The sequence below is a fragment of the Oryza glaberrima genome, chromosome 2 (genome assembly GCF_000147395.1).
Source record: "Oryza glaberrima chromosome 2, OglaRS2, whole genome shotgun sequence".
NCBI lineage: Eukaryota > Viridiplantae > Streptophyta > Magnoliopsida > Poales > Poaceae > Oryza > Oryza glaberrima.
Window position 1 is genome coordinate 21,267,443 of NC_068327.1, and position 26,328 is coordinate 21,293,770.

The 26,328-nt window shown below is 43.0% G+C and overlaps 4 protein-coding genes across 4 annotated transcripts; all 4 read right to left on the minus strand.

The window, feature by feature from the left end:
* Positions 1-1,060: 1,060 nt before the first annotated feature.
* LOC127761693 (uncharacterized) lies at positions 1,061-2,932 on the minus strand. Its single transcript, XM_052286019.1, has 4 exons — positions 2,719-2,932; positions 2,513-2,609; positions 1,401-1,553; positions 1,061-1,310 (listed from the first exon to the last, which is right to left on the minus strand). Exons 1-4 carry the CDS (start codon positions 2,858-2,860, stop codon positions 1,274-1,276), a joined length of 429 nt encoding a protein of 142 aa, XP_052141979.1. The 5' UTR covers positions 2,861-2,932; the 3' UTR covers positions 1,061-1,273.
* A 1,192-nt stretch (positions 2,933-4,124) lies between these two features.
* Positions 4,125-5,470, minus strand: LOC127764259 (uncharacterized). Its single transcript, XM_052289112.1, has 3 exons — positions 5,260-5,470; positions 4,622-4,690; positions 4,125-4,523 (listed from the first exon to the last, which is right to left on the minus strand). Exons 1-3 carry the CDS (start codon positions 5,428-5,430, stop codon positions 4,323-4,325), a joined length of 441 nt encoding a protein of 146 aa, XP_052145072.1. The 5' UTR covers positions 5,431-5,470; the 3' UTR covers positions 4,125-4,322.
* Positions 5,471-5,657: 187 nt separating this feature from the next.
* LOC127764257 (thioredoxin-like 4, chloroplastic) lies at positions 5,658-8,784 on the minus strand. The gene is made up of 4 exons (XM_052289111.1): positions 8,273-8,784; positions 8,085-8,138; positions 7,835-7,956; positions 5,658-5,940 (listed from the first exon to the last, which is right to left on the minus strand). Exons 1-4 carry the CDS (start codon positions 8,711-8,713, stop codon positions 5,913-5,915), a joined length of 645 nt encoding a protein of 214 aa, XP_052145071.1. The 5' UTR covers positions 8,714-8,784; the 3' UTR covers positions 5,658-5,912.
* Positions 8,785-11,736: 2,952 nt separating this feature from the next.
* Positions 11,737-16,597, minus strand: LOC127763418 (probable protein phosphatase 2C 15). Its single transcript, XM_052288111.1, has 9 exons — positions 16,175-16,597; positions 15,602-15,773; positions 15,076-15,226; positions 14,921-14,984; positions 14,092-14,199; positions 13,443-13,568; positions 13,129-13,367; positions 12,466-12,668; positions 11,737-12,391 (listed from the first exon to the last, which is right to left on the minus strand). Exons 1-9 carry the CDS (start codon positions 16,403-16,405, stop codon positions 12,357-12,359), a joined length of 1,329 nt encoding a protein of 442 aa, XP_052144071.1. The 5' UTR covers positions 16,406-16,597; the 3' UTR covers positions 11,737-12,356.
* Positions 16,598-26,328: the final 9,731 nt, after the last annotated feature.

Sequence of the window (26,328 nt, forward strand, 5' to 3'; positions counted from 1 at the left end):
TACTTTGCCTGAAAACCATGCCTTGTTACACCCTATCGTCTTCTGCATCAGAGGTTTGGTTGGACCAATACATCAAGTGAAGTCTTCAGAAAAGGGACTTCTTTAGCTTAGAAAAGCCCCCTGCAAATCAACACCAACTCATGAACTGTTAATTAGAATCCACGAATATACTCAGGACGTGTATTGTAAGGCAAAGAAAATTCCCACTGTTCTACAAAGATGTGTGTCTGTCAGTGGCCTACTGGTCAAGCTCAAGCAGGATAACTTCAGACAAGTCTATGCATACATCTCCGTGGAACATGTGGAATGCAATTGTGTAAAGCAGGTTGTAAAGTTATTATCAGTTGCTAGTAGACTTAATTTAGGTAGGAACCGTATCTAGGACTCAAGGAAGTATTTTCTGCATGCAACTACCTGGACTTGGTTTTTCTAAAAATAAAGAGGATTATGGATAGCTTACAGATGCAGTATACTGACCAGTCTAGCATTTAGGTTGGACATAAGCAGATGATGTGATACAAGAGCTTACTTGTCATACCTCACCCAATCTTCAAAGTGAATACATGTCCCCAGAAATATGAATTATTGATTCCACATAACTATTTCTTTCTGATTGAATCATATTTCGCATTCTTATCGTTTAAGTATCAGATATTTCGTATTCACTTAGGGATGACATCTGAAACGGTTATCCGCGATAAAAAAAGACATCTGAAATGGTTAACATTTAATAATAAACTAGCTAAATGCCCTTGCTTTGCTACGGATAAAAGGAAAAGAATATCATAATACTGCATTAAATAAATAAAACATTTTTTCATGATTATGTTACCCACCTTTTTGCTACAAGGAATACTCACCTCAATTTAATTTTATGTGGCTATCTATGTAGATCTAGTTGTTATGTAATATTAAGAAGTTCAAGGGATAATGTATAAAACCACAATGGGAATAGGTGATGTAATCTGCCACCACCATTAGAATCTTTTTAAAGGAGTATAGAAAACCATATGTGCAACAAGTAAACTTCATGTAAAATTGGTTAGCGCAAAAAGATATAGATCCATATATGCTATTTATATTCATAGAGGTCTGTTTACTCCAAAGTAACACAGTGAAACTAACTTGAGCCGCTTGTTATGCAATTATATTTACAGAGTTACTAAACTATGAGCAGAACTGTATAGTGCGACACAAAATTTCACATATCCCGTAACAAGGTTATTTCCGAATCGCCTTTACATTCCTCATCTATCTTGGCATACTTGTTAAATCAATCTTCAGAATGACAAGTCCAGTACATCAACCCACTGCAAGGCATAAATATCACCAACGCCATAAGAACCAGAAAAATAAGGGTGTGAGGGAAAATGTAACACAAAGAAAGGTAGAGCTAATACCTTATAAGCACAAACACAGACTGTAGGACGCCAGCAACACCAGTCCATGCAGATGGACCTGTATCTGTAAGTGCGTCTTGGACCAAAAAACCAACAGCCCCAGCCAAGGAAACAAAAGACACCACGTATGAAACAAAAAGCCAGAGTTTCAACCTGCAATTTAAATGTAATCATTGTCATACAGTGGATAATGAATGACAGACAGATGGAATTGTATTAATATGGAAAAGTTACCACTTTACAAGGGAGTAATAGTAGACAGACACAAGTACACAACAGATCAGACAGGTTTTTAGATATCATCATGACTCGACATACTGGTTTATGCATGGCCGTCTTGGCTTGTCAGAGGTTTGAATAACAGAATCATCTTTTAAAACACCAGCATGCAGAAAACCAAATCGAACATTCGATAAGTTGCGGGTAGTAATAATGAACTAACGACTAATATGATGTGCCATTCTGTTCTTAGTTTGTGTGGCACAACTGTTGTCAGTATAATGTAGATGTATCCCTCAGAAGAGTAACAGATCGAAGATGAATGAATGATTTCACTCTTATTCCATGGTAATCTCGTTCACTCATTGACAACGAAAAATCATGCTTCATATATTTCTCTGAGAAAGTAAATCACAGTTTACAGAGCCATATACCGTTTCCATTGTCTCGTATCATTGCCATTCTAGCATCTATTCCTTTATATCCCAAAACTAAATTAAAGAAATATGGCTCTCTTCTCCACGCATAGAATACAAAATGAGCACTACTGTGTTCCTAATCACATTTCGCAAGTGTAAACACGCATTCTTCAGAAAGCACCAAAAACTAACAGCTCTGAGTTGCACCAATGGATGCATGCGCGTAGCACTAAATCACAACTGGCAAGGTTAAGCATTATTAATCTTCCCAAATCAAGCTCCCAGACCAGTAAATAATCTAACCATAAGCAGCGATAGCACTGATACCCATGAATCAGTAAATCATGACTGAAGTTTCCAACACTCCTGCAAAACCAGAGGCAGGATTGCAGAAACCCTCGCAAACTAAACACAAAACCCACCTAAAAAAAGGAGCGAAAAACAAAGAAAAAAAACTTAAAATTATCCCCTCACCTCCACTCGGAGTCGTCGTAGGGCGAGTAGTAATTGTAGTTGGCGTCTTCCCTCTTCACGCAGTTGAACATGAGCGCGGCGAACGAAGCAAATAACCCTAAAAAAGAAAAGAACCAAACCCCCAACACCCTCGATCGGTTAGGTTAAAGGCTTCAATCTTTCGATCTTTGGGGGATTAGGGCGAGAGAGGAAGAAGGTGGTGTTACCGGGGAGGTAGTGAAGGAACGGGACGGCGGCGGCGCTGCAGACGACGGCGTCGACCCAGAACCACCAGCCGACCCCGAATACGGCGCCGGCGACGCCCGGCCCCACCACCGCCCACACCGCCGGGAAGCTGGTGGTATCCATCGCCGCCGCCGGGAAGAGGAACGGAGAAAGGTGAGAGCTTTTTTTTCAGTGTGGTCCTTGCAAAGCTGCTGCTTTTAGCCCTCCTGCTGCGGGTGTATACATTTTCTTTTAATCGCAAAAAGAAAATACATTTTCTTTTACGCATTGGTCCTTCCAGTTTGTAAATTTTGATGTAGTGGCACCGGTTAGACAATGCCATCTTTACAGAAATTTCACGGTAAATATGTATGGAGTTTCTGCAATTCAAGCACGGGCAAAGCTGCTAAATTCACATATCAACGCGGCGCAATCAAGAACCCGCCAATTTGCACTGACATAAGCAGCGGTAAACCAATTGGTTCGCCTGACCAGCCGCTACTCTCGGGAGTTTGTTAAGAATACATATATAAAAAAAGTTTTACTTATAAATTAATTTTTATTTTCTAATGAACTTTTTTTCTTATTAAAAATATGAGCAACCGATGAGGACCTAAATGTCCGGAAGGCAGTCTGAGCCAAAATAATTTTCTGAAAGCCTTTCTTCCATTTGCCAAGGACAGAGCACGACGGATCGTCATTGCTTCATCTATGTCAGACGTCGCAACTAGCAATCCCTGGGATCAGCTCGTTGAAAGCAAAAACACATGAGCCATTGTTGTCTCAGATCAGGACACCCACTCCCATTGGACGTGAAGAGTGGAAAAGTGCAGCATCTGCGTTTATGAACATTGTTCCAGTCTGTGCTGGAATCCATCCTAAAACTGAAGTAGAGTCGTCACACCTAGAGACATTCACAGGTTTGGAGCAGTACTGTACAATGATCTCCACATACACCAAAATGAATAGAAAATCCACGTATGAATAGAAGCATTGTTGTTCCTGGCATCATTTCTTGCCTCCCAAATGTGCCAAAAGGTCGCAGCAAGAGCAGTATTCTGAATGTTGGATCCACGCATCAGGAAGTCAAAAATCTACTGTCTCATGTTTGTGATGTTTCTCCTGCACAAGTTGGGGTCAAACTTTTGTCTAATTGCCTCCCACACTGCATCAGCAAACGGGCAGAACAAAAATGCATGTTTGATCCTATCATCTCTGTTGCAAAAGATACGCATCTATCCATAGCTGGAATATGTTGTCTGAAATAGCTGGTTTAGTCCAATTCACTTCATGAATCATACAAATTCAGTCAAGATTTCATTTTCCTTGTAATTTTGGACCCAAAACTCAAAATTCAGGGTCCAGACTCCAGACCTGAATGCATACTAGCAGGAACCAAGTTTGAGAATTAACAAGCAATAAGCAAATTTCACACTCTATTGCAGGAAATACAGATTTTTCCAGGAAATGCTAGAATATAAGCAGCTACACAGATACTGTTGAAATTCATGAAAGGGCCAACAAACAGCTCCTTCAGTCTCATGAACACTGACAATAGTCGCCCTGATCTATGTGATCAAATACAAGAGTTAACACGATCACGGCACTATTTGCCACTTGGTTTTGATTTCGATGAGTGACTATCCTCGGAGGGGCGTGAGCGCTGGAGTTCCTCAACTATTGCCGTGACCGCACGATCGCCCCTCACTAAGAGGCGCTCCAGCAACTCTACCTTCTGCAGCAGCTGCTCAGCATCAGTACTCGCACAGCTCACCAGCTTATCTGCGGTCTTCAGAGCCGTGCACAGCTGGTGGTAGAAACAATGATGAAGCAAGATCGTCAGCTTAAATGGCTGGAGTAGGCAATTACAGTGAACGGCATAAAAAAGGAGATCAAGATACACACCTTCAGCATCAATGAAGGCCATGAAGGGTCATTTTCTTGCAGCGCTTTCATCAAATTGTCATAGTGCTCCTGATAAGATGATGAACAGGTGCAAATTTTAGTTATGAACAGACGATGAACATCTGCAAACTAATGCCGTTTATAACCTGAAGATCATTCATCTGTACTATAGATTTAATTTGAATTTTACAGCAAACACGGTCAATTTGAAGCACATCTGAACCAAAAAAAATTCAGTTCGTGGCCTGGCAAAATAAATAAATAAATTCAGTTCGTCCAACATCTGATCTGCTCCACAAGATTGGCAAAGTCGCCAAGCAAAATTAAGCACAAATATGAATCCAACTTTCCAAGAACCACTCTATCTAACCCTTGCATCTATCATCATCAACTTAAGCTCGCCTGAAAGTAGAGTAGACTATTTCCTCAATCTCATAAACTGTATCAGGCACATTAATTCTTCACCTACTTAACCAGAAAATACCGGCACCCAACAGATAGCTCAGGAAATCGAACCAATTGCAGGACGGACGCATGATTAGGGAACTAAATCTCATATGATAGGATGAATCGATCGATTGGTGCCGACCAAATCTAGGAACGGGGAGGAGAGGAAAGAAGAGGAAGGGAGCACTAACCCCGAATAGCCGGTTCAGCTCGGATGGGTCGGCCTCCTCCGCCTGCTGCCCCGCCGAAGACGGCGACGACGGGACGGACACCTCCCCGCCGGCGAGGTCGGCGCCGCCGTCGACGGCGAGGTCGCTGAGGAGGTCGCCGATGGTGAGCAGCGGGCCCCCGACTCCCCGCATCTCGCCGCGTCTCCCCCTCTTCCCCTGTGGGCTTCGCTCGGTTTCTAGTCATGAGTATTTGGGCCTATTTAGGCCCACATTAGTTCATGGGCCCACACTGCACCAGCGAATTCCGGGAGCAGGGTTGACGTAAACCCACATTTACGCCTTCCCGTGTTATAGACGTAATTTGAACCATGCGCCGTAAAATTCATTTTTCCAAATGTCTGGAGTTACTCTGAACTGTGGAATCAGCTAAGTTTTTCTTTTCTTTATTATTATTATTAAGGGGGAAATGTACACCCCGTAGGAATGGTACAATTGTGCTGTAGCACAAAAGATGCAGCAGTGTTAACTATAAGTCTATAACTATAGCGGCATCCTCTTTGTGCTGAACAATTTAATGATACACTGGCCTATATAGAATGCCAATTTCTTCGTTGTAGTGATATCGCTAATACTTTGAGTTCAGATCATGACACGCAACTCAACCCTGTGTGGAATCATCCCTCCTGTGATGGCTCCTCTGATCTGCAATGTGAAACGGATAGCGTCATCAAAGCAAAGTCCAAATTAATTCATGTTTACTGGTTTTCATTATATTTTTTTTAGATAATGGACTGGTTTTCATTATATGGTAAATCATGTAAACACACTGTTAGAAAGTTAGCTTTTACGGTGCAGGCGGAATTATCAGCTCCATCGTTTGCCACTTTGCCCTCCAGCTTGTCTGCCGCAGGCGAAATTCAAATTCATATTACTAGTTTGAATTTTAAATTTACAGCATTAGCTTTTATTATTTATGATTTCTTAAAGCTGTGTGTTTCTATCTTCACGAATCCATTAATCTAGATATACGATTACATTGATAACATTTGAATAAATCATTTTATTCTCATTTTAGATTAAATTTTAAAATTTTAACCACTACAATTTTATAGGCAAAATTTGTTATATAACATCGAAAGTTCACGTTTTTGGTTTTATAGCACCGAAAGATACCGGTTCACTTTAACAACCAAAGTTTACATTGTTCCCATTTTTAGCACTTCCGTCAATTTTTTCGTCCGTCTTGATCGTTATTGACCCAGCTACGCACACGATATGACGTTTCTACCCCTCATTGACATGCATTCTACTTGTACTTGTGAGGGGTAGAAACATCATATCGTGTGTGTGGCTGGATCAAGACGGACGAAAAAGACCGAGAATTGACTGAAGTGCTAAAAATGGGAACAAGGTGAACTTTGGGTGCTATTAAAGTGAACCAGTATCTTTCGGTGCTATAAAACCAAAAACGTGAACTTTTGATGCTATATAACCAATTTTTCCAATTTTATATTATGTGAATAGCCAATACAGCCCTGAAGTTTCGCTTCGGGCTCAGTTTAGAACTCGATGTTTCAAGTCGTCCAAACAAGTCCTCCAAATTAACCATTTGGGTTAATATAGTCCTTGGACAAAAAAATACCACGTGAGTATACCAAGTCATCCTCGCATGCAGCGGTATGAATGAAATGATCATATTCTACCCCATATATACCATATAGAAAAGAAAAAAAAAAGACAAACAGAAAAAATAACAGGCCAGCCCAAGCCCAGCATTGTTGCGGATGGATGGCCAACAAAGGAATTTATACGATCAGTGCTTGGCTGCAGCAATCGTAAGTGACAATTCTAAAACGATCATACACGTGTGAACCATTCATCTTCTTTTTTTATTTCTTTTCTATATAGTATATAAGGGTAGAATGATCATTTCATTCATACCACTGCATGCGATGATGACTTAGGCTATGTTCGTAACGTAGTGTTGGGAACCCATCTCCTCCGCACGGAAAACGGAGCAATCCATTAGTGCGTGATTAATTAAGTATTAGTTTTTTTTCAAAAATGAATTAATTTGATTTTTTAAACAACTTTCGTATAGAAACTTTTTACAAAAAATGCATCGTTTAGTAGTTTGAAAAGCATACGTGCGGAAAACAAGGGAGATTGGTTGGGAGCAAGGAGTGCCGAACACAGCCTTAGCATACTCATGTGGCACTTTTTGTGAGTCTAAGGACCATATTAACCCAAATGATTAATTTGGATGATTTGTTTGGACGATTTGAAACCTCGAGGACTAAACTGAGCCCGAAGCGAAACTTCAGAGGCTGTATTAGCTATTTGCCCAATATATTATATACAAGCGTTAAATTTGTCGTAGATGTAAGACCTGGAGCTGTGCCAAACAAAACCTACGTTGCTAAGAACAAATATGTATATATAAAAATACTTATAGAGTTTTTTTTTGGTTGCTAGTAAGCGTTACGGCTTATTTATGTACATGTATGAAGCCAGCCAAGAATTTACTAATTAAGCAGGGATCGTTGACACTGATTCTACCATTTGATGGAACAACATTTGATGGTAGCTAGCTTACTCAGCAGGCGGCGACGATGGAGCGGTGTACTTCTGGATGGCGGCGATGATCCTCTCCTTGTCCCGCGTCGCGAACGCCTCCAGCAGCACCCCGTTCTTGTAGAAATGGAACAGCGGCACCACCTGCGTACATGCTCAACGGATCAACTCACAAACCATTTGCGCAATGATCAGATCGATCCACCACAGCAAGAACTCACTCGATCGATCGATCGATTGTTCCAGTCAGATATGATTATTTTATCGGTTACCTTGATGCGAAGCCGGTCTGCCACCTCTGACTGCTCGTCGTACTCGTCGATGACCTGCATGCATTCGCATCGTCCGGTATTCAGATTCAGATTCAGATTCAGATTCAGAATTTTCTGGCTTTTTGTCCAACGAATTAGCCGATCGACGGTGAGGGGTTAATCAGGAATGGCTTAATTAACTAACGTACGTTGTGCTTGAGGAAGACGACGGGGGAGCCGTGGTCGCCGGAGCCCTTGCAGAGCTTCATGAAGCCTTGCTCGATGTACTTGCAGCTGCCGCAGGACGGGCGGAAGAAGTCCACCACCACCAGCGCCCCCGTCGCCTTGGCGCGCTCCAGGACGCGGGCCAGCTCCTCCTCCGTCTTGAACTCCGTCACGCACTCCACCGGGCAGAACTCCTCCTCCTCCTCCTCGACGACCACGGGGGGGAGCCCCGGCAGCGACCCGTTCGTACTCCCGCCGCCGCCGTCGCTCTCCGTGGACGACGCGGAGGAGGAGGAGGAGGAGAGGTGGCGGTGGCGGCGGAGGGGAGGAGGAGGTCTCGGGAAGGTGGTGGTCGGCGGCGGGAGGGAGCGGCGGCCGGAGGAAGAGGATGTCGCGGGGAGGGGGAGGAGGGAGGCGGTGATCATGGCTGCATTGTGGCCGTGAATTGTCGTGCTAAGGATATTGCTTTTGATTTATTTTTTTTTTCTTTTGACAAAACTTTCCTCTTGGTGTTTTTTGTGTACTGCGCTGCTACTATGGGTGACCGAGGAACAGAGCTGGGAGAAAGAATTGTTTCCGCAGCTGGGAATTGGAGAAATTTGTAGCCATCGAAAAATTTTGGTTCAATTAAAATGCCATCACTTGAGGCAGTGGTGGATCTAGAAATTTTTTTTAGCCTGAGCAAACCTAACGATAGAAAACAAATTAATAAGTAAACACAGATACATATAGCATTTTATCATGGATAGAAGTAAATTGGGCTATTAGCTAATGACTAGGTGTGATAATTAGGTATAATCTAATGGTGCATGTATGTAGCTAGACTAATGGCTAAGCACCATAGTTAGTTCTAATGTATGGATGCATGCATACGGCGGAGCGGGCGCCTGCCCGTGCTGGCCGGGCCTTGGCTCCGCCGCTAACTTGAGGGCTTGATAAAATGTCACTCTCGATCAAGGTGTATTAGTCGAAATGCTATTCTAGACTATTTTATCCTTTGAGCTGTTTGTTCCTCCTCCAACACCTATACTTTCTCCTTTTTAGTGTCGGATCAGCTTAACAATGACCACAATATTGGCCCACTACAACAAACGCAATATTTCTGATGTGGCTACCGGCGAAAGGCGGAGTTGAAATTCATAAACAGCAGCAGCGACTAGGCAAAGGATGGCATCGGCCTCACTCGTGGGCACTTCCACATCTGCCTCCTCTATGATGACTCTGCCTCCGTCGCCGTGCTCCTTCACATCAACCCCACCCTTGTGCTCTACATTGCCAATTGTAATTGACAACAGGAGAGAGCGGCGGTCGGAGGAGGGGGAGGGAGGCAGTGATCATGGCTGCATTGTGGCCATGAATTATCATATTATGGATATTTATTTTGATTTTTTTTCTTTAGATAAAAATATTTGTATATTTTTTTACTACTGTGACTAAGAAACAAAACTGCGAGAAAGAATTGTTTACACAGCTAAGAAATGGGATTGAGTTATAGGTGTGCTTGTTTGTTTGTAGCAGACTTGGCTCATAAGTGTTATTGCAATCTCAACCGGACTTCGTGATACAAGGTTTCCTCTCAAGTTAAACTATAGAGGAATACACAAAAATCACCTGTTTGCTAGGCCGAGCCCGTGGCCGATGGATTTTTTTTCTCTTCTTTCTAATTTTAGGGAAAAAATGAATTGTTCTCAACATTTGTCTATTACAACTTAACCATGCTACTCCCTTCGATAAATACTGATGCTTAGGATTAGATTAAGTAAAACTTTTGAAATTCATACCATCAATGATGTCTCAAATGCTTTAAGAAAAGGGTTTGGTATATCGAAAGTATTACCATAATATCATGAACTTTATTATATTTTATTAACCTATTCTAATATAGAATTGATGGTTAAAATTTACAAGTTTGTCCAAATCTTGTCGGAAGTATTTGAATATTTGCAACAGGAGGGAATACATTTATTGAGTGCATGCTACAGTGCAGCCAAGGATTGGTTAAGGGTTAAAAGTGGCAAAAGGTTAAATGCCCCCGAACAATGATGTGATATCAATATATATATAAGATTTATTATGAGGTGGAGGAGAGTTACCGTCTATCAATATTACCAAACCGTTTAATAGATAGCTTAATACTACTCCTATCTATGCCATTGCACGTGTTGACCAAATATTTGAAATAGCTATTGCGTGAATTGTCTGTATTCTATTTAGATATGACGTAAAAAGGCTAGATTATATACTTAGAACAAGTACAATAGCAGGCTATAAGCCAGCTATAACCATATATCAAGAAGAAAATGAAAGAGAAAGAAGAAAGCGGGTTACGAATTTATAGCCAGCTGCAACACAAACTACAAGACGTTGTGTGTGTATGAGAGGTGAGACCGAGTATTAATGGTGTAGTATATTTTTATATGTAACCATTGTATGAATAAGTTATTAGATTAGCTATAGATGTTTTGGAGCTAACATTTGGCTATACTGTTAAACATCATCTACACAAATCACCTATAGTCAATTTAATAGCCAATTCATATAATAGTTACCTATAAACATATACTACACAATTACTATCTGGTCCCACCTATCATACACACATGCATCTTAAAGTCTGTGCTGCAGCTGGCTACAAATCTGTAACCCGTTGCTCTTCTCTCTCCTCTCTTATCTCCTTGAAATGTGTTTATAGGCTTATAATCTGCCATTGTACCTGCTCTTAGAGCAAGGTTAATAATACAGTCGACTTGGTGGCTATAAGGTTCTTGCAGCCTTTTCTTAGTCCACCGATATAATAGTTAGCTCTTTATAATTAATATAGAACCTACTTGTCTCTCTCACAGAGTTTTTTGGTTCTTGTGTCAAAGCCGGTGGTAAGTTTACAGCCCGCTTCTCCTCTCTCTCCTCTCCTCCATCTCAACATTTAGTTGGCTTACAGCTTACTATTATACTTGCTCTTAGAGCAAGTTCAATAGTATAGCCAACTACTAGCTCCAATTCATCTATAGCCAATCTAATAGCCCATTCATACAATAGTTACATACTACACTATTAATACCTGGTCCCACCTATCATTCACACACTGTGTCTTGGAGTCCGTGCTACAGCTGGCTACAAATCTGTAGCCCGCTGCCATTCTCTCTCCTCGTTTATCTTCTTAAAATATGTTTACAGCTGGCTTGTACCTGCTCTTATAGTGGTTTAAACCACTGTTACAAGAGATAGAGCATTCCAAGTTCCAACACTAGCAAACATCATGCATGGGCTATCCCGCAAATCTAGTACTTATCTCTGGTGTCTGCAAATAGTATGCCTTGTTGACTGATCTTCATGTTGTCATGCATAGAACCATAAACCACACTTACATTTCCCAGGCGGATCAGACTAGTATGCAGGCATGGACACCAAATCAAATGAATATAATCAACAACAGTAGCTACAGGTCAGGTTGGAGAAACATATCTGTCTAGTTAGCAAGATTCTGTACATTGTATACAGGTCAATGAGATGTGTCTTGCTGATTAATCACAGCAGTTTGAAAGAATCTGTTCCGATGCTAATTACATTGGAGTTAAGGAAAGGCTGGATTTCAACAGGAATGAATATTTTTCGACCACGAATCAAGGTCGGCCTTAAAAAAAAATATTGATGTAGTCATCTAGTCCTAATTAAGAATCACAATGCCGTTGCTATTCATCAGTGCTCTATACGGTCAGTAATTCACAATTTAGTTGACCTCAGAATAGACATGTCATACCAGTCTTCATGGATCATCTTTCAACATGTAGATGCCATCATGGTCAAAAGAATGAGAGTAAAGCTGCTGGGTATGAAGCTAGCAGTGTCAAAGACAACGAGCTTCTCACTTCCATAAAAGCTATTCAACAGAAGCCACCTCCTCCCTGCTAATTCAATTGTCGTTCTATATCAGAACTCCGAGAAAGTCCATATTATTGAAGAGGAGGTGCCACCAAATACAATGGCAAGTGGTGCAAAATCTTCGGCTCTTGTGGGGGACTGGGTGTGCTGCAAGGTCAGTAGCTTCCTGATAAATCTAACAATAAATGACTATTCACTTGACCCACTGTTTCTAGACGAAGAATCTGTAATAAGAACATATAAGAAAGTTAATTTGATGCCTCATAATAAGTATATAAAACAGCGCTGCAAATTAGACCTCGTGAACGACGCTTCCCCTCCATGGCTTCTTTCTTTTCTTGACAGCCTTGGCAAAGGAATGGACCATCCCAGCGACGCAAGTTCCCAGGTTGTGATGAATCTTCATGTACGGATATCCCTTGACTTGGTTTTAACTCCACTTGGCAAATGGCACATATGAAGAGCTTGAACATATTTCGAACTGGGTATTCGGAATCCAACCTGTAGTGATTAGAAAAAACTATGTAACAAACATATTCAGGATGTTTGATCAGACAGGATTGCAATAGAAAGTCCAGTTTCGAATTCCAAAAATTTCAACTGTTGTACTATTTGAGTGTATATTGTAGTCTGGCTCAAATTGTGTCAATTTTTACTCCATTTAACCTTCCTTATGATGTACACATCTATAAACTACTTCATGTTTGATGGTACGTGTTTGATATTTCCAGCCTTATGTTTATGTCACATGCTCCTGAGAAGGTCCTTCGGTTGAATTTGACTGTGTTACAGCGAAAAATGTATGTCCCAATTTCAACTTCTCTATATAAGGTTAGTGTCTTGAACTGATTCCCTCACATGAGGGGCACACTTAATGCTATTGATTTGTTGGTAATATTCAATGTAAATATATTTATAATTTTATTATAGTGGGTTATCAAGACGGAATTAGTGAACCAACCGTTTGGAAAGAAATGCGCATCCGTCCTCAAATATTTCCTCCACAATGTCTGGGTCCATATATTCTCTATCTGTATGGGATGATGAATCAGATGGTGTTTTCTTGCGAAACATGTTTTTGAAAACACCCATTCCTGGTTGCTTTTTTGTATATGGCATGGTAAGATTTGCTTTGTCTGGTAGTATGTCAACAACAATACAAGTAGTGTCATCCCTAAGTCCCTTTTGTTGCACTGCTTCCTGAAAGGATTTCAATTGTCAGAAGAGTATCATGTACTACTTAAGAGGTAAGATCGTGGGGAGGGAGAATTATACTTTGACAATTTGTTCCGCAGCAGCCTCTGGAGGAAGTGTTCGTGAACAGTTAAATGCAACTTCTGCAGTCAAGACATCCCAAACACCATCACTTGAAATAATAAGCCGGCCTCCAGCCGTTGATAGCTACAGAAATTAGAAAGCATATTAATGTTTCTCGTAATCAAGTGACGAATTACATGAATAACCTTGTCAATTCATGTAATTGTCAATGTCTGAGAGACAAAATATAAGCCTTAAATTGTCAATAAACTTTTTTTAAAAAAGGTAATAACTGGCAACCTTTTTAAACAAACAAATGACAATGCATGCAGCTAAAGATTAGGACTGACAAACTGATGTGATTAAAGTAAACTATAAGGAGAGCATGCAGATTCACATTGGTAGCATATGCAAATATAAGCTTTAAGTAGCCTAGTTGCAAAGACCATAGATTGTATATATATGGAAATAGACAATTTTGACAATAGGGAAGAATTTATAAGAGTGTCATGCCAGATATTAAGCTTGCCAAGAGACTCACTACTTCTATGATTTACAGAAGAAATGGGGTTGAGGAACATAAATATCAAAGCTGTGAAACTTCTTTTAGTACTCTAGTCTGCTAACAATATAACAAACATAATTGGAAATCGCCTTCAGGGCATACCTTTACTTGCTTGACATAAGGAACCGGAACAATGAATTGACCCACATCCTGGTCTCCAATTGACCTTGATAGACACAAACCACCAGGCCAGCATCTAAGAGGGCCAATCTGGGGGTAGAAAAGAAAGCAAAAATAAAAAAAATGAAGCAAGCAGAAAAAGGAAAGGAACACATTTAAGCAGTTAACTAACAAAGAACAACAGTACGCCTCCTTCCTACGCTTCCACCTGCATCAGTCACTATCCCCATCCTTTTTCTCTTGACCAACACGGCATATCCTCCCCTGCTACACTGTTGATGCAAGGCTAGCATATGCAACTATGATGCTAGAAAAATTGGCTGTCAATGTCAATACAGCTATACACAGCACACTATCCTGCAGAATTTTACTGTAGTGGTGAGCATACTACTCCTGTTTGCGAACACTTGTCACTTTTAATGACGCATGCTTAACTAGGAGATCATTTGTTTTTATCCAATTCAACTAAATTACTCTCAATAAATAAATTGATAAACATTGCCCCCCCCCCCCCCCCCCCCAAAAAAAAAAAAAAAAAAAAAAAAAAAACTGCAGGTGGTGGGGGAATTAGCAGGGGCAAAACTGAAATGAATGCTTTGGAGAGCTTGGGGTGACAAGTATTCGTGAACAAATAAAGAGATCAAACTAGATGGGTCTTTGTGATTGGAGTATGGACAACACAAATATTACACCCTTCCAGAAAAAAAAAAGAATCCCATGTGATGAACTTAAGCAAAGAAAATGGCAATATTGAACCACAAAACAGGGCAGGGTCACTTGAGTGACAAAAAAGGGATAGGAAAGTTCAAACCTCAGCACCACCAACGACATTAAGTCTACCAACATCACCCCCAGATTCTGTTACACGGTCAACCCTGCAGATCAAAATTATTAAGTAATAAAAGATAGATGATTGACATGAGAAAATCAAGAGCCGTATATCAGGATGAAAAAAAAAAAACTTACTCCTCTTTACTGGCATCAAATCGATGATCAGCAGATAAATGATAAATAGAACCTTCAGCTTCTAGTACACAACGCGAATCACCAACAGATGCAACAGTAATAAACAATCCATCTATTATGACAAATGTTACCGTTGTCCCTGATGAGCGGGCTGCAAGAAATAAAAACATATAGACATATCAGGCTCAGCTCTGATAATTGGCAAATAATAACATTAAATATGTAGTTATAAGAATTAAAAAATGAATAGTGATGGCTATCCATGTAACTCCATGGTAAAATGTATGGTCGTCTTTTCTAGCAGCATATCAAATTTTGGTTGGTTTTAGTAACGAGATGCATTGACAAGACACTAAATTGTTCAAAAATGTTACCAAAAAGGAACAACCGCAAGAGTCACTTCACTCCAGATTATTACTATCATTTTCGCTTATAGTTAGCAAACAAAAGATTCCCTTATTGGTTTTTTGTGTGGCGCCACACGAAAATTGCACCTCAACCCACCAGGCTGGTTATCCTCACGCACCTTTCGTTTGGAAATCTTTATCAGTTTTGACAAATGCTGCAACCATTGCTCTCGGAAGCGCGGCAAGCCAATCCTCCCTGTTGAGATCAGCAGGGATTGCGGTCAAGATGTTGCTCAAGAGATTCTCCTTGGTGTAAATCGCGGCTCCATTCCCATTGTGCCCATCAAACAGCTGCAACAGACAGCGGTTAAGGTACTTAAAGCTCAATTCATGCATCCCATAATCACAATTACTACTGACAGTTAGAAATGAACCCAAGGCAATTTTCTTATACAATACTGTAGTAACTAACACGGCGTGATCATGTCCATTGATCAATCGATCATCATCCTACGTCAAATCATCACAAATCGTACTAGTTTGGATCAACAGTAATAGACTCCCGGAATCAGGCAAATTCCGGCACGGTACACCGAGAGCCGACCAAAAAATTCCTACCCAACTTTCCACCCGCATTTCGCCCCCCACCCAACCCGATCGCGCATCACCACCGATCGGCTTACAGCCGGATCGGGGGGGGGGGGGGGGCGGCGTCGCGGAAGACGGCGATGGATAGGGAGGAGAGCGCTTACGCCGAAGGCGGAGAAGGAGGAGGAGGGGACGCCGGGGAGGCGCTCGCAGTCGGGCTTGAGGAAGGTGTAGTCCTCCCCCTTCTTGGCCTGGCTGAAGAGCCCGACCTGCAGCTCGGGGCGCTCCGCCGCGGTCTTCTCGCTGACCACCTCCCGCCGCAGCAGCACGGCGAGCGGCACCGTCGCCGCGCCGCCCCCCGCGGGCACCGGCACCGACTTGGACCGCGTCGACATGCCCCCCCTCCCTGCGACTGCCACCGCCACCGCCGAATCCGCTCCCGTTTTGGCGTGGAGCGATGCGGTGGTGGTGGTGGTGGTGCCCCTTTTTTTGGGGGGGAGGAGGAGAGGGAGAATGGTGGTGGTGGAGGTGTGAGAGGAGAGAAGAGGGAGAGAGGAGGGAGGAGGTCACATGGGGGGAAGGACGCGCAAATCCAGCCCGCTACGCGCATTAGACAATTTTGGGGCAAAAAGTAGGCGAGGGACGAGGATTCCACCACCCCGCCTGCCGGGGAAGGGTTTGTTTACCTTTTTCATTTTCGAAGTAATGCAGTGTTTAGTTCCACAGCTAAAAATTTTTTATACGAACATATATTTAAAATTATTAAATATAAATTAATAACAAAACAAATTACATATTCCACCTGTAAACTGGGAGGCGAATTTATTAATCTTAATTAATCCGTCATTAGCAAATATTTATTGTAGCACCACATTATTAAATCATGACGTAATTAGGCTTAAAAAATTCGTCTTGTAATTTACATACAAACTGTGCAATTGGTTTTTTCATCCACATTTAATGCTCTATGCATGTGTCCAAACATTTGATGTGATGGAATTTTTGGAAGTTTGAAGGGAACAACACAGCCTAAAATTGTTCATCACCGGTTTATCGAAAACCGATAAAAACTGACATTTTTTTTGTCCATACCGTGACAAAACTAGCTATTGTCGATCGGTTTTCACGAATCGAGATCAAGCGATTTCATGAAAACCGATTGATCGGTTTTCTAACCCTACTGTCAGGTTTTTTTTTAGAAAAAGAGAAGAAGTTTTAGTGCTCGTTCCAAGGACATAAATTTTGGTTGCTTTTCATAAGAAAACAGCTCATTTTTTTAAAAAAATATCGTGAAATTTATCTCCGAACCGAATATATCCTGAAAATATAGAAACGTATGCTCGCTTATTATGTGAGTGGAAGAAGAGTGAGTAAAGTAGGAAGTTCTCAAAGAAAAAAAGTAAAGTAGGAGTTTTTTCGCCATGCTTTTATCGAAGGTCATATGTACTTGGAATGGATTTAGAAAACCATCGAAATTATACGACCACTCGCTTATTTCAAAGCTTAATCACTATTACATGTTGACCTATATGAAGACGATATTGTCAGGGTTATGGATGCCACATATCTAATATTAGTTGACTAAATCTCGGCAGGACCCACCACATACCTTGTCCTATACGGAAACAACCTGCGGATATAGGAGGAGTTCTGGATAAGGAAAGACAACTAGAGTTCTACATGGAAACGACAAGTACTATTCGGATTATATCTATATCGGTTTCCCTAGTCCTACTTGGACAAGGAGACACCTATGGGTATAAATACAAGGCCCCTTAGGAGGAGAGGGGACACATGACCACCACAATCAACACCCACCACAGAAGACACGGAACAATAGATCAAGACAGAAGATCAACATACAAGCCAACATACGCCAAGACAAGCCGCCGGATATCGACATCAGAGATACGCATGGATCGACCATATCCGGTACCTACAGAGGCCGGCCGTAGGGATCTAGCGCTATCTTTGATCTCGCCGGGCACGAACTCGAGGAGGAATACTACCCTGTTGTCGACTACGAGTCAGACCTTCAGACCGCCATGTCGACAACAGTTAGATAGGCTACCCCAAATATTGTACTGGTGTGATTATGGTGAATAAGAGCAATATCGGCTTCGGCCAATAGGATGTAGGGTTATTACCTGACAATTCAGGGGCCTGAACCTGTATAAAAATCCTCGTCTCCGTCTCTTTTACCTCAGCCTCGCGTATATCCTAGTACCAACGATCCCCATACTATGCAAATACCGGAATCGCGACATCAAACATCGACAGATATCATAATATTGTCGTTATCGGACAATAATAACATCATGATCAAGTTCCCTCGTCTATTGGTAAAACTAAGATCCTTGACTTTTTTGGCGGTGTGAACCATGGTTTTCATACCAGGTGATTGGATTCGACGAGTGGCTATAATTTACTCTCTCTATCCCATAATATAAGGCGTGGCCAAAGTTGTTACGATCTCAAAAACTAATCTTTAGCTTATAATTTTTCATATGCTATAAGGTTTGTAGCAACAAAATTATAGCCATATAAAAGTAAATTTAAATCTCAATCTAATGATGTAAGTTTGAACAAATAAAATTTATTTCATATTATACTAGGTGCTGGCTAAATATTTTAAATGTTGAATATTAAAATATGTGCATGTCTTATATTATGGATAGTATAATGAAATGTTTTGGTACCACACTACCACCTCTTAAACCAAATCATACTTAAAATTCCCCTGAAAGAAAGAAGAAAGAGACAGGAAAAAAAACCAATGGTGATGGCTGGGTGGCTGTGGCTGGCCTATGGACGACGGTGGCGGGAAATTTTGGATGATTTTCATAAGAAAATAGCTCATTTTATTTAAAAAAGAATCTCGTGGAATTTACCCTCAAACTGAATATACCCTGCGAATATAGAAGAATGAGTAAAGTAGGAAGTTATTAAAAAAATTATAGTAGGAGTTTTTTCGCCATGCTTTTATTGAAAGTCATATGTGCTTGGAAAGGATTTAGAAAACCATCAAAAATATACGACCACTCGCTTATTTCAAAGCTTTGAGTGTGCTACTGTTAACCACTATTACATGTTGACCTATATGGAGATGATATCATAATACGGTCGTTATCATATAATAATAACATCATGATCAAGTTCCCTGGTCTATTGGTAAAAGTAAGATCCTTGACTTTTTTAGCAGTGTGAACCATGGCGTCATGTCTGTTGGATTCGACGAGTGGCTATAATTTATTATGAAACGTTTTGGTACCACCCCTTAGAGTAGGTACAATAGCAGGCTATAAGCCAGCTATAAACATATTTTAAGGAGATAAAAGAGAAAAGAGAAAAACAGCGGGGCTACAGATTTGTAGCCCAGCTGTAGCACGGACTTTAAGACGTAGTGTGTATATGACAAGTGGGACCAAGTATTAATAGTATAGTATGTAACTATTGTACAAATTAGCTATTAAATTGACTATAGATGATTTGAAGCTTACGTCGCCTGTACTATTAAACTTTCTCTTAAACCAAATCATACTTAAAATTCCCATGAAAGAAAGATGGAATAAATAGGAAAGAAAACCAGCGGTGATGGCTGGCTGGCCTATGGACGATGGTGGCGGGAAATTTTGTTGGGCGGCAACTCGGTCACGGTGGCGGGTAGAAATAGAACGACGCGTACTGCCTGCCACCGCCATGTGCCCAACGGCAAGTGGCAACTCTGACCACTGACCTCACCTGACCAGGATGGGCCCACCGCGCATGTGTCATCTGGACTCTCTCACTCAACCGAGCTCATCCATGGGCCCTCGTGGGCTATGGGCTACGTGGGCCAGGGATATGTCGTTGTGGGTTCTTCAGTGCCCCTGGCCCGCGTACAGTGTGACCGTTAGTGGTAGGAATAAGTTCACTTTGTGACCCTCAAAAGTGATCGAAATCTAATCCGTGACCCTAAACCGCAAAACCAGATATCTTGACCCCCCAACTCTTAAAACCGGTGCAATTTGACTTCCTCGGCGGTTTTGGAGGGCGGCTTTTCTGACGTGGCGTCCACGTGGCAGTGTTGACCTGATCTCTCGCTGACGTGGCGCATAGGTGGCATTAGCATACACGTGGGATCCATTTGTCATCCACACAAAAGGAAAATTTATGGGGCCCACATGTCAATCTAACCCTTCTTCCTCGTTCCTCTCTCTCTCCCTTATCTCTCTCTCCCCCTTCGGCAAGCAGGTCCCGATGGCGGCGGGCGGGTCCGGAGTGGCGGCGGCGGCGGCGAAGTGGGACGGCTCCTCCTCCTCCAGTTGGCTCCTCCCCACCTGTGAGCCGTCGGCAACGGAGAGGGAGCTCGGCGAGGGAGAGAGAGGCGGCGGCGAGATGGAGCTCGGCGGGCGTGCTTGTGCGCGGCATGGAGGCAGCCGGCGTGGAGATCGGCCTCGGCCAGGGTGAGGAGGTGCGAGAGCTCGGCGCCGTTGCTCGCTGAAGAAGAAGCCGATGCCCGTCTTAGACCTCGACCCGGCCACTCCCGCCGCTGAAGAAGACGCCCGTCTTGGACCCCGACCCAGCCATCCCCGCCGTCAAAGCCGACACTGCTGATGGGGTTGGAGGAGGCGCCGATCGCTGCCGCTAGGGAGGAGGCGTCGCCCGCTGCTACTCCCCGCTCCATGCGGGCGATGGCACCGCGGCTACTACTCTCTCGTCGGCGCCGACCGAAGGGGAGAGAGAGAAAAAGAGAAAGAAGAAAGAGGGGGAGGAAGAAGAAAGAGAGAGATTGGATGACATGTGGGCCCCACAATTTTTTTAAATGACATGTGGGCTTCACAATATTTTTTTTTGTGTAAATGACATGTGGGCCCCATAATTTTTTAAAATTCTAATACACATAAGCTCCACGTCATCGCCACTTGTAAGAAAGACAGGGTCAATACCGCCACGTAGGCGCCACGTCAGTAAAACCGCCCTCTAAAACCACCGAGAGAGTCAAATTGCACCGGTTTTAAGAGTTGGGGGGTGAAGATATCTGGTTTTGCGATTCAAGGTCACGGATTAGATTTCGATCACTTTTGAGGGTCACAAAGTGAACTTATTTCTTAGTGGTACGAGCGGCTCAGGCCGGAGATGGGCCCGGCTAGCAATGCATGGCAGTTGCCCGTTAGCCCGTTATCCCGTAGGCCCATGAAGAGAGGAGCACGGCCTCATCCATGCCAGTATGCCACTCTGCTTACTACTACTGCTTCCATTGCATGCAAACAGTAACACCAAGATTCCTAGATCAATTGCAGTGGAGTCTCTTCGTAAAACGGGAAAATATAGGGTGTAAATCATATATGTAGTGCAAACCTGAAAATTATCGTAGGATAAAAAATTGGACGTATGAGATTCCTCCACATTATCTCGAATATACTTTTAGTAAAACTTCTACTCCAGATTAAATATAAAGAGTGAAGTGCATGTGCGGTGTTTAAACTTACAAATGTGTCATCTAGATCCCTATACACTCAAAATACATTTTTGAGTCGCCGAACTTCATCAGTGTCATGTAGGTTCAGACGGGCTCCAACCTGCTCCGTGAGATGACGTGGCATGCGACAGTGATGCTTACGTGTCAATGGGATCCACATGTCATTCACATAAAAAATAAAATTTAAAAAGAAAGGAGAGAGAGGAGAGAAAATGATGTTTTTAATTTTGAAAAAATAAATGGAAAAAGAGAGGAGAAAAAATATTCTTATTTTTTTCTATATCCGATTGACATATAGGTTCTACTAACACATAGGCGCCACCATGGCATGCCATATCAGCACACGGAGTGAGTTGGAGCCTATTTGGACCTACATGATACCCTAGACAAGTTAAGGAGCCCAAAAAAATTCATTTTGTGAATTCAGGGACCTAGGTGACACATATGCACAAGTTTAGAGACCGCTTGTGCACTTTACTCAAATCTAAAAGTAAACATATTCTACTCGAGGTGGTATGGATGAATCTCGTACGTTTATTTTTGAACCTTTGCACCACATATTTTTGCTCCTAAAACAAACGGGGCTCAACCATTGTAAAGACAAAATGTGAGCCGGCCCGTAAGCATGTAAAATGCCTTTTTTTAGGGTAAGGATGTAATTAAAAAGTTGTGTTAGAGAAAAAGGAATTATTACTATTAGTTCATAATTAAATATTTACTGTGTAGAGCAAGATTCGATTCAACTCTACGGATCTCGACCGTTAGTTTTATAAGATGTATCGTTTGTGTAAACGGATATATATTTCTACGGCTTTTTTTATAGGCATTGGGAGTTCATACAGTGTTTTACTTTATATTTTAGATAATGAACACAAAACCATCCTGGCCTTTGCTTAATGAGCTATGTCCAATTATTACACCAAATCATTCAAAGCGAGTTATCTCAAAGTAAGCTTAAAACCACTCCCAAATTTAAAGCGAACACAAAGCAATAAACGTCAACACAAGATAAAGAGTACACAATTATCGGATCCTATTTGTGAACCTCAATCCAAAGTTGACAAAAAAATGCATAACAGTTATCTCAAGATTACGACACGCTGACTTTAGAAATTTGTTGTCTTCATCACACTTTTGTAGGAGAGCCCAGGACCGGAACCAATAATAAGTTACCCTGAAAAGAATCTGCATATAGGATAAAGTTGATGACTCATCAAAAACCATATCATTAATGCTCAACCATAAAGCCCAACATACAACAGACAAAGGAAAATGTACGAATTACCCCCTGAACTATAGCGGTCGACCGAATTACCCCCCTAAACTCGAAAACTAGACATCGTTCACCCTGAATTTTTAATACCGGACAAAAAAAAACCAAGGTACTATTGAGAGCGGTTTAAGGTTCGAATAGCACCCGTGTAGTCCAGTCGGCAAATTTTTTTTTTAAAAAGCTAGGGCTCACTTGTCAGATCACCACCCCCCTCTCTCTTCTCTTCCTCTAAACCGCGCGGCTGCTGCGGCCAGCCCACTCTCCCGCACACGCTCGCCATGGAGGGGTGCAAGTGTGCCCGACATGGAGGCGGAGGCGAGAGCGTTACCACTGGCGGCGCGACCGGCGGCAAGCGCGCCCGGCATGGAGGTGGAGGCGAGAGCGGTGCCGACTGGCAGCATGACCGGCAACGATCGCGGAGGCGACGACGACACAATCAAAGATGAAGATCCGGCGACAGAGACAACCATGTGCGGAACGGAGAGGTATCCGCCGCGCTCGTCCCCCACCCCAGCCTCACATGCTCCCGCGTCGGCTCGCCGCTGCCGCCGATGTCGCCGAGCGCCCGAGCGGCGGGAGCTGCATTGGCCAGATTTGGCCGTTAATGAAGAGCTCGCCTCCACCGCCGCACCTTCACTGCTGGGGAAGGGGGCATCGCGGGCGGGGCTGGACAGAGCGCTGACAAACAGGGTGGAGCCCTGCATGTGCTATCGCGTCAGCCGCTGCCGTCGATGAGGTGGTGGTCGCCGGAGACGGTGGCAGCGAGGTGATGGTCGTTGTAGAGGTCATGGTTGTCTCCGCCGCCGCACTCAAATGCCACGATGTACGATTACGATTACGAGGATGAGGAGGACTACGAGGAGGAGCTCTACCCGACCGGCCGAGCTCACGCCGATCCGCCTCCGCCACCAGCCCTGCTGTCTCCTCGAGTGAGGTCCCTCTCCGTCCTCCTCCATTCATAGACGCAGAGAAAGAGAGAGAACAGCCGCCTCCGCCACCAGCCCTGCTGTCTCCTCGAGTGAGGTCCCTCTCCGTCCTCCTCCATTCATAGACGCAGAGAAAGAGAGAGAATAGGGAAGTAGGGGGCAATGGGGATTGGAGAGGGCTTGCTTGAGGAAAGAGTAGACATGTGGGCCTAGATTTTTTTTTTTCTGACCGGATGCCACGTTGGCGGACACGTATGCAAACTGAAGTCAAAACCACTTGGAACAGCGCTAGAGGGGTTATTCATCCGGTATGAATAGTAGAGGGTGAACGATGTCTGGTTTTCAAGTTAGGGTTAGATCCGTGCTTTTTCCTTAAATAAATAGAGGTCCAACCATTGAGGCTACCTTTCCTTTACGTACTGTAGATCAACAAGGTGGTGACTATGTTTTTTGAACTGATCATTCTGCCCGCGGACAAGTTACGCATGTGCTGACGATCGATCGATCGAACTCTCTCAACCAACACAGGCCCTGTTTGGATCCTCGCCTGTTTGGATCCTCCGGGCTATTAGATAGTCCTTCGGAATCTTACTATTTAGGAGTATTAAACGTAGATTATTGACAAAATCCATTTCATAATCCATGGGCTATTTTGCGAGACGAATCTAACGAGGTATATTAATCCATTATTTGCTACAGTGATGCTACATAGACACAGCCCATCCTTTCCAGTCCTTCGATCGGTCGAACTAAACAGCTCCACGTTGAAAATCCCATGCTTGATGCTCATAAACTGCCGATGCTAACAATATATAGGCTGTGTTTAGATTCAGGGGTGTAAAGTTTTGGTGTGTTACATCGAATATAGGGACACACATTTGAAGTATTAAACGTAGTCTAATAACAAAACAAATTACAGAATCCGCCTGTAAACGTCATTAGCAAATGTTTACTGTAGCACCACATGTCAAATCATGGCGCAATTAGGCTTAAAAGATTCGTCTCGCAATTTACACGCAATCTATGTAATTAGTTATTTTTTCGTTTATATTTAATACTCCATGCAAGTGTTCAAACGTTCGATGTGATAGGGTGAAAAAATTTATGGGGTGGGATCTGTGGCCATATATCTCGCATACTACTGAACATTTTTTTCAGACGATTAAATTTGATTTTTCACATGCGGGTGGGTGATCCATCTGGTGTATGTGAAAATCAGATCTTTGCATACGGGTAGAACAACCACGTGTGAAAATCCGATTTTCGCATGTCGTCGCTTAAGCCATCTGTATGTGAAAATAAAAAGTCTTAGAAAAAGATCCAAACCCTAGCCCATGGATTCGGCGTCACCTGGTCGCCACTGCCACTCAAAACCCTAGCCCGCTGCATCTACCCGAGCCATCGTCGTTGAGGTCGTCATTGTTGCGGGGGAGGCTGGCCGTTCGCCGTATCGACGCAGGGGCGGGTCATCGTTGCCGGATCCGTGTGGGGAGAGGGCCGCTGCCGCTGGATCCGCGCGTGGGACGACTGCCGCCGCCGTGCGCCTCCTCCGCCGGCCTCCGCGCGGGGGAGGGCCGCCGTGGCCGTCGTGCGCCTCCTCCGCCCTCCCCGCTGCCATCGCCGGAGGAAAGAGTGGGAAGATGAGGACTTAGTGGGAGAGAGAGGAGGAGATAATTAAAAAAAGAATTAGTTATTTTCGCATGCGAAGCACTTAAAAGGACAACATATGAAATAAGCTTATTTTTGCATGTGGCTTCCTAAGAGACCCGTATGCGAAAATAGATTTGCATGCGGGTCTCTTAAGGAGCTATATACGAAAATGATGTTCGATTTTTGCAGACAGGAGCAGTTATGGTTTGCCTATAACCTATAGGGTTCCTCATATAGAAAAATCATTTATACAGTAGTGTCGAGCGCTGGATTCCACAGTAGTACTACACCATTTTTAGAAAAGAAAACTGCTACAACACGTTACAGAAAATTCCAATCCCACGTGTAGTACTTCTTTTAAGGCTCCTGTATCCCCTAAACCCTAACTTCCTCTCTCCTTCTCCCGTTCCCACAACTTCGTTGCCGGTCTTGATTGAGTTTGCTTCCTTCATTCGATCCTTCGCTGCCATCGCTCGCGTCGCTAGTGCTGAAAAAGAACCAACCGTGCCGGTGAGACACGCCATACCTTCGATCTCCTCCTCTCGCCTTCTCAGCTCTTCTCCATCGTCCTACCTTCTTCCCCATCTCCAGCAGCTCTTTGCTGTCGGAAATTCCCCCATCTTCTAACTACTCACTTTGCTTTGCCCTCGCCGTCAACATCGGCTTACCGCCTGCTATCGACCCTACAACTTTGGTTGCAACACTGCCGCCTCGCTGCCCACTCATTCTGCCGTCCACCACCAAGCCGTCATCTCCCACGGCCATCCCTCTAAGGCTGGCGGACCCCTCCCTTCCCCCTCCCCCACCTCTAACCTCAGGACTCTAACTGGTCGAGCCACTATCATCTCGTCGGAGCTGAAGCATAAGAAGTACAACATGAACAGTAATACGATTCAATGGTGATTTTATAGAAATCCACTCTAAATTTATATCAATGAAAGTTACCAATTCCGTAAAAGGGAAAAACGCAGACACACACACAAAAAAAAAACGGACATGCTATATTTA

Bases quoted from the DNA above. Each gene is read 5' to 3' on its own strand.
- LOC127761693 (XM_052286019.1), bottom strand. From the start codon at position 2,860: ATGGATACCACCAGCTTCCCGGCGGTGTGGGCGGTGGTGGGGCCGGGC. The intron at 2,610-2,718 runs GTAACACCACCT...TTTCTTTTTTAG, and splicing joins GTTCCTTCACTACCTCCCCG to GGTTATTTGCTTCGTTCGCC. The intron at 1,311-1,400 runs GTATTAGCTCTA...TATGCCTTGCAG, and splicing joins TCTGTGTTTGTGCTTATAAG to TGGGTTGATGTACTGGACTT.
- LOC127764259 (XM_052289112.1), bottom strand. From the start codon at position 5,430: ATGCGGGGAGTCGGGGGCCCGCTGCTCACCATCGGCGACCTCCTCAGC. The intron at 4,691-5,259 runs GTTAGTGCTCCC...TCATCTTATCAG, and splicing joins AGCTGAACCGGCTATTCGGG to GAGCACTATGACAATTTGAT. The intron at 4,524-4,621 runs GTGTGTATCTTG...TTCTACCACCAG, and splicing joins GGCCTTCATTGATGCTGAAG to CTGTGCACGGCTCTGAAGAC.
- LOC127764257 (XM_052289111.1), bottom strand. From the start codon at position 8,713: ATGATCACCGCCTCCCTCCTCCCCCTCCCCGCGACATCCTCTTCCTCC. The intron at 7,957-8,084 runs GTAACCGATAAA...GCATGTACGCAG, and splicing joins CAGACCGGCTTCGCATCAAG to GTGGTGCCGCTGTTCCATTT. The intron at 5,941-7,834 runs GTAAGCTAGCTA...TTCACATTGCAG, and splicing joins CCATCGTCGCCGCCTGCTGA to ATCAGAGGAGCCATCACAGG.
- LOC127763418 (XM_052288111.1), bottom strand. From the start codon at position 16,405: ATGTCGACGCGGTCCAAGTCGGTGCCGGTGCCCGCGGGGGGCGGCGCG. The intron at 13,569-14,091 runs GTATGCCCTGAA...TAATTTCTGTAG, and splicing joins CTTATGTCAAGCAAGTAAAG to CTATCAACGGCTGGAGGCCG. The intron at 12,392-12,465 runs GTCTAATTTGCA...TTCTTATTACAG, and splicing joins GGGGAAGCGTCGTTCACGAG to ATTCTTCGTCTAGAAACAGT.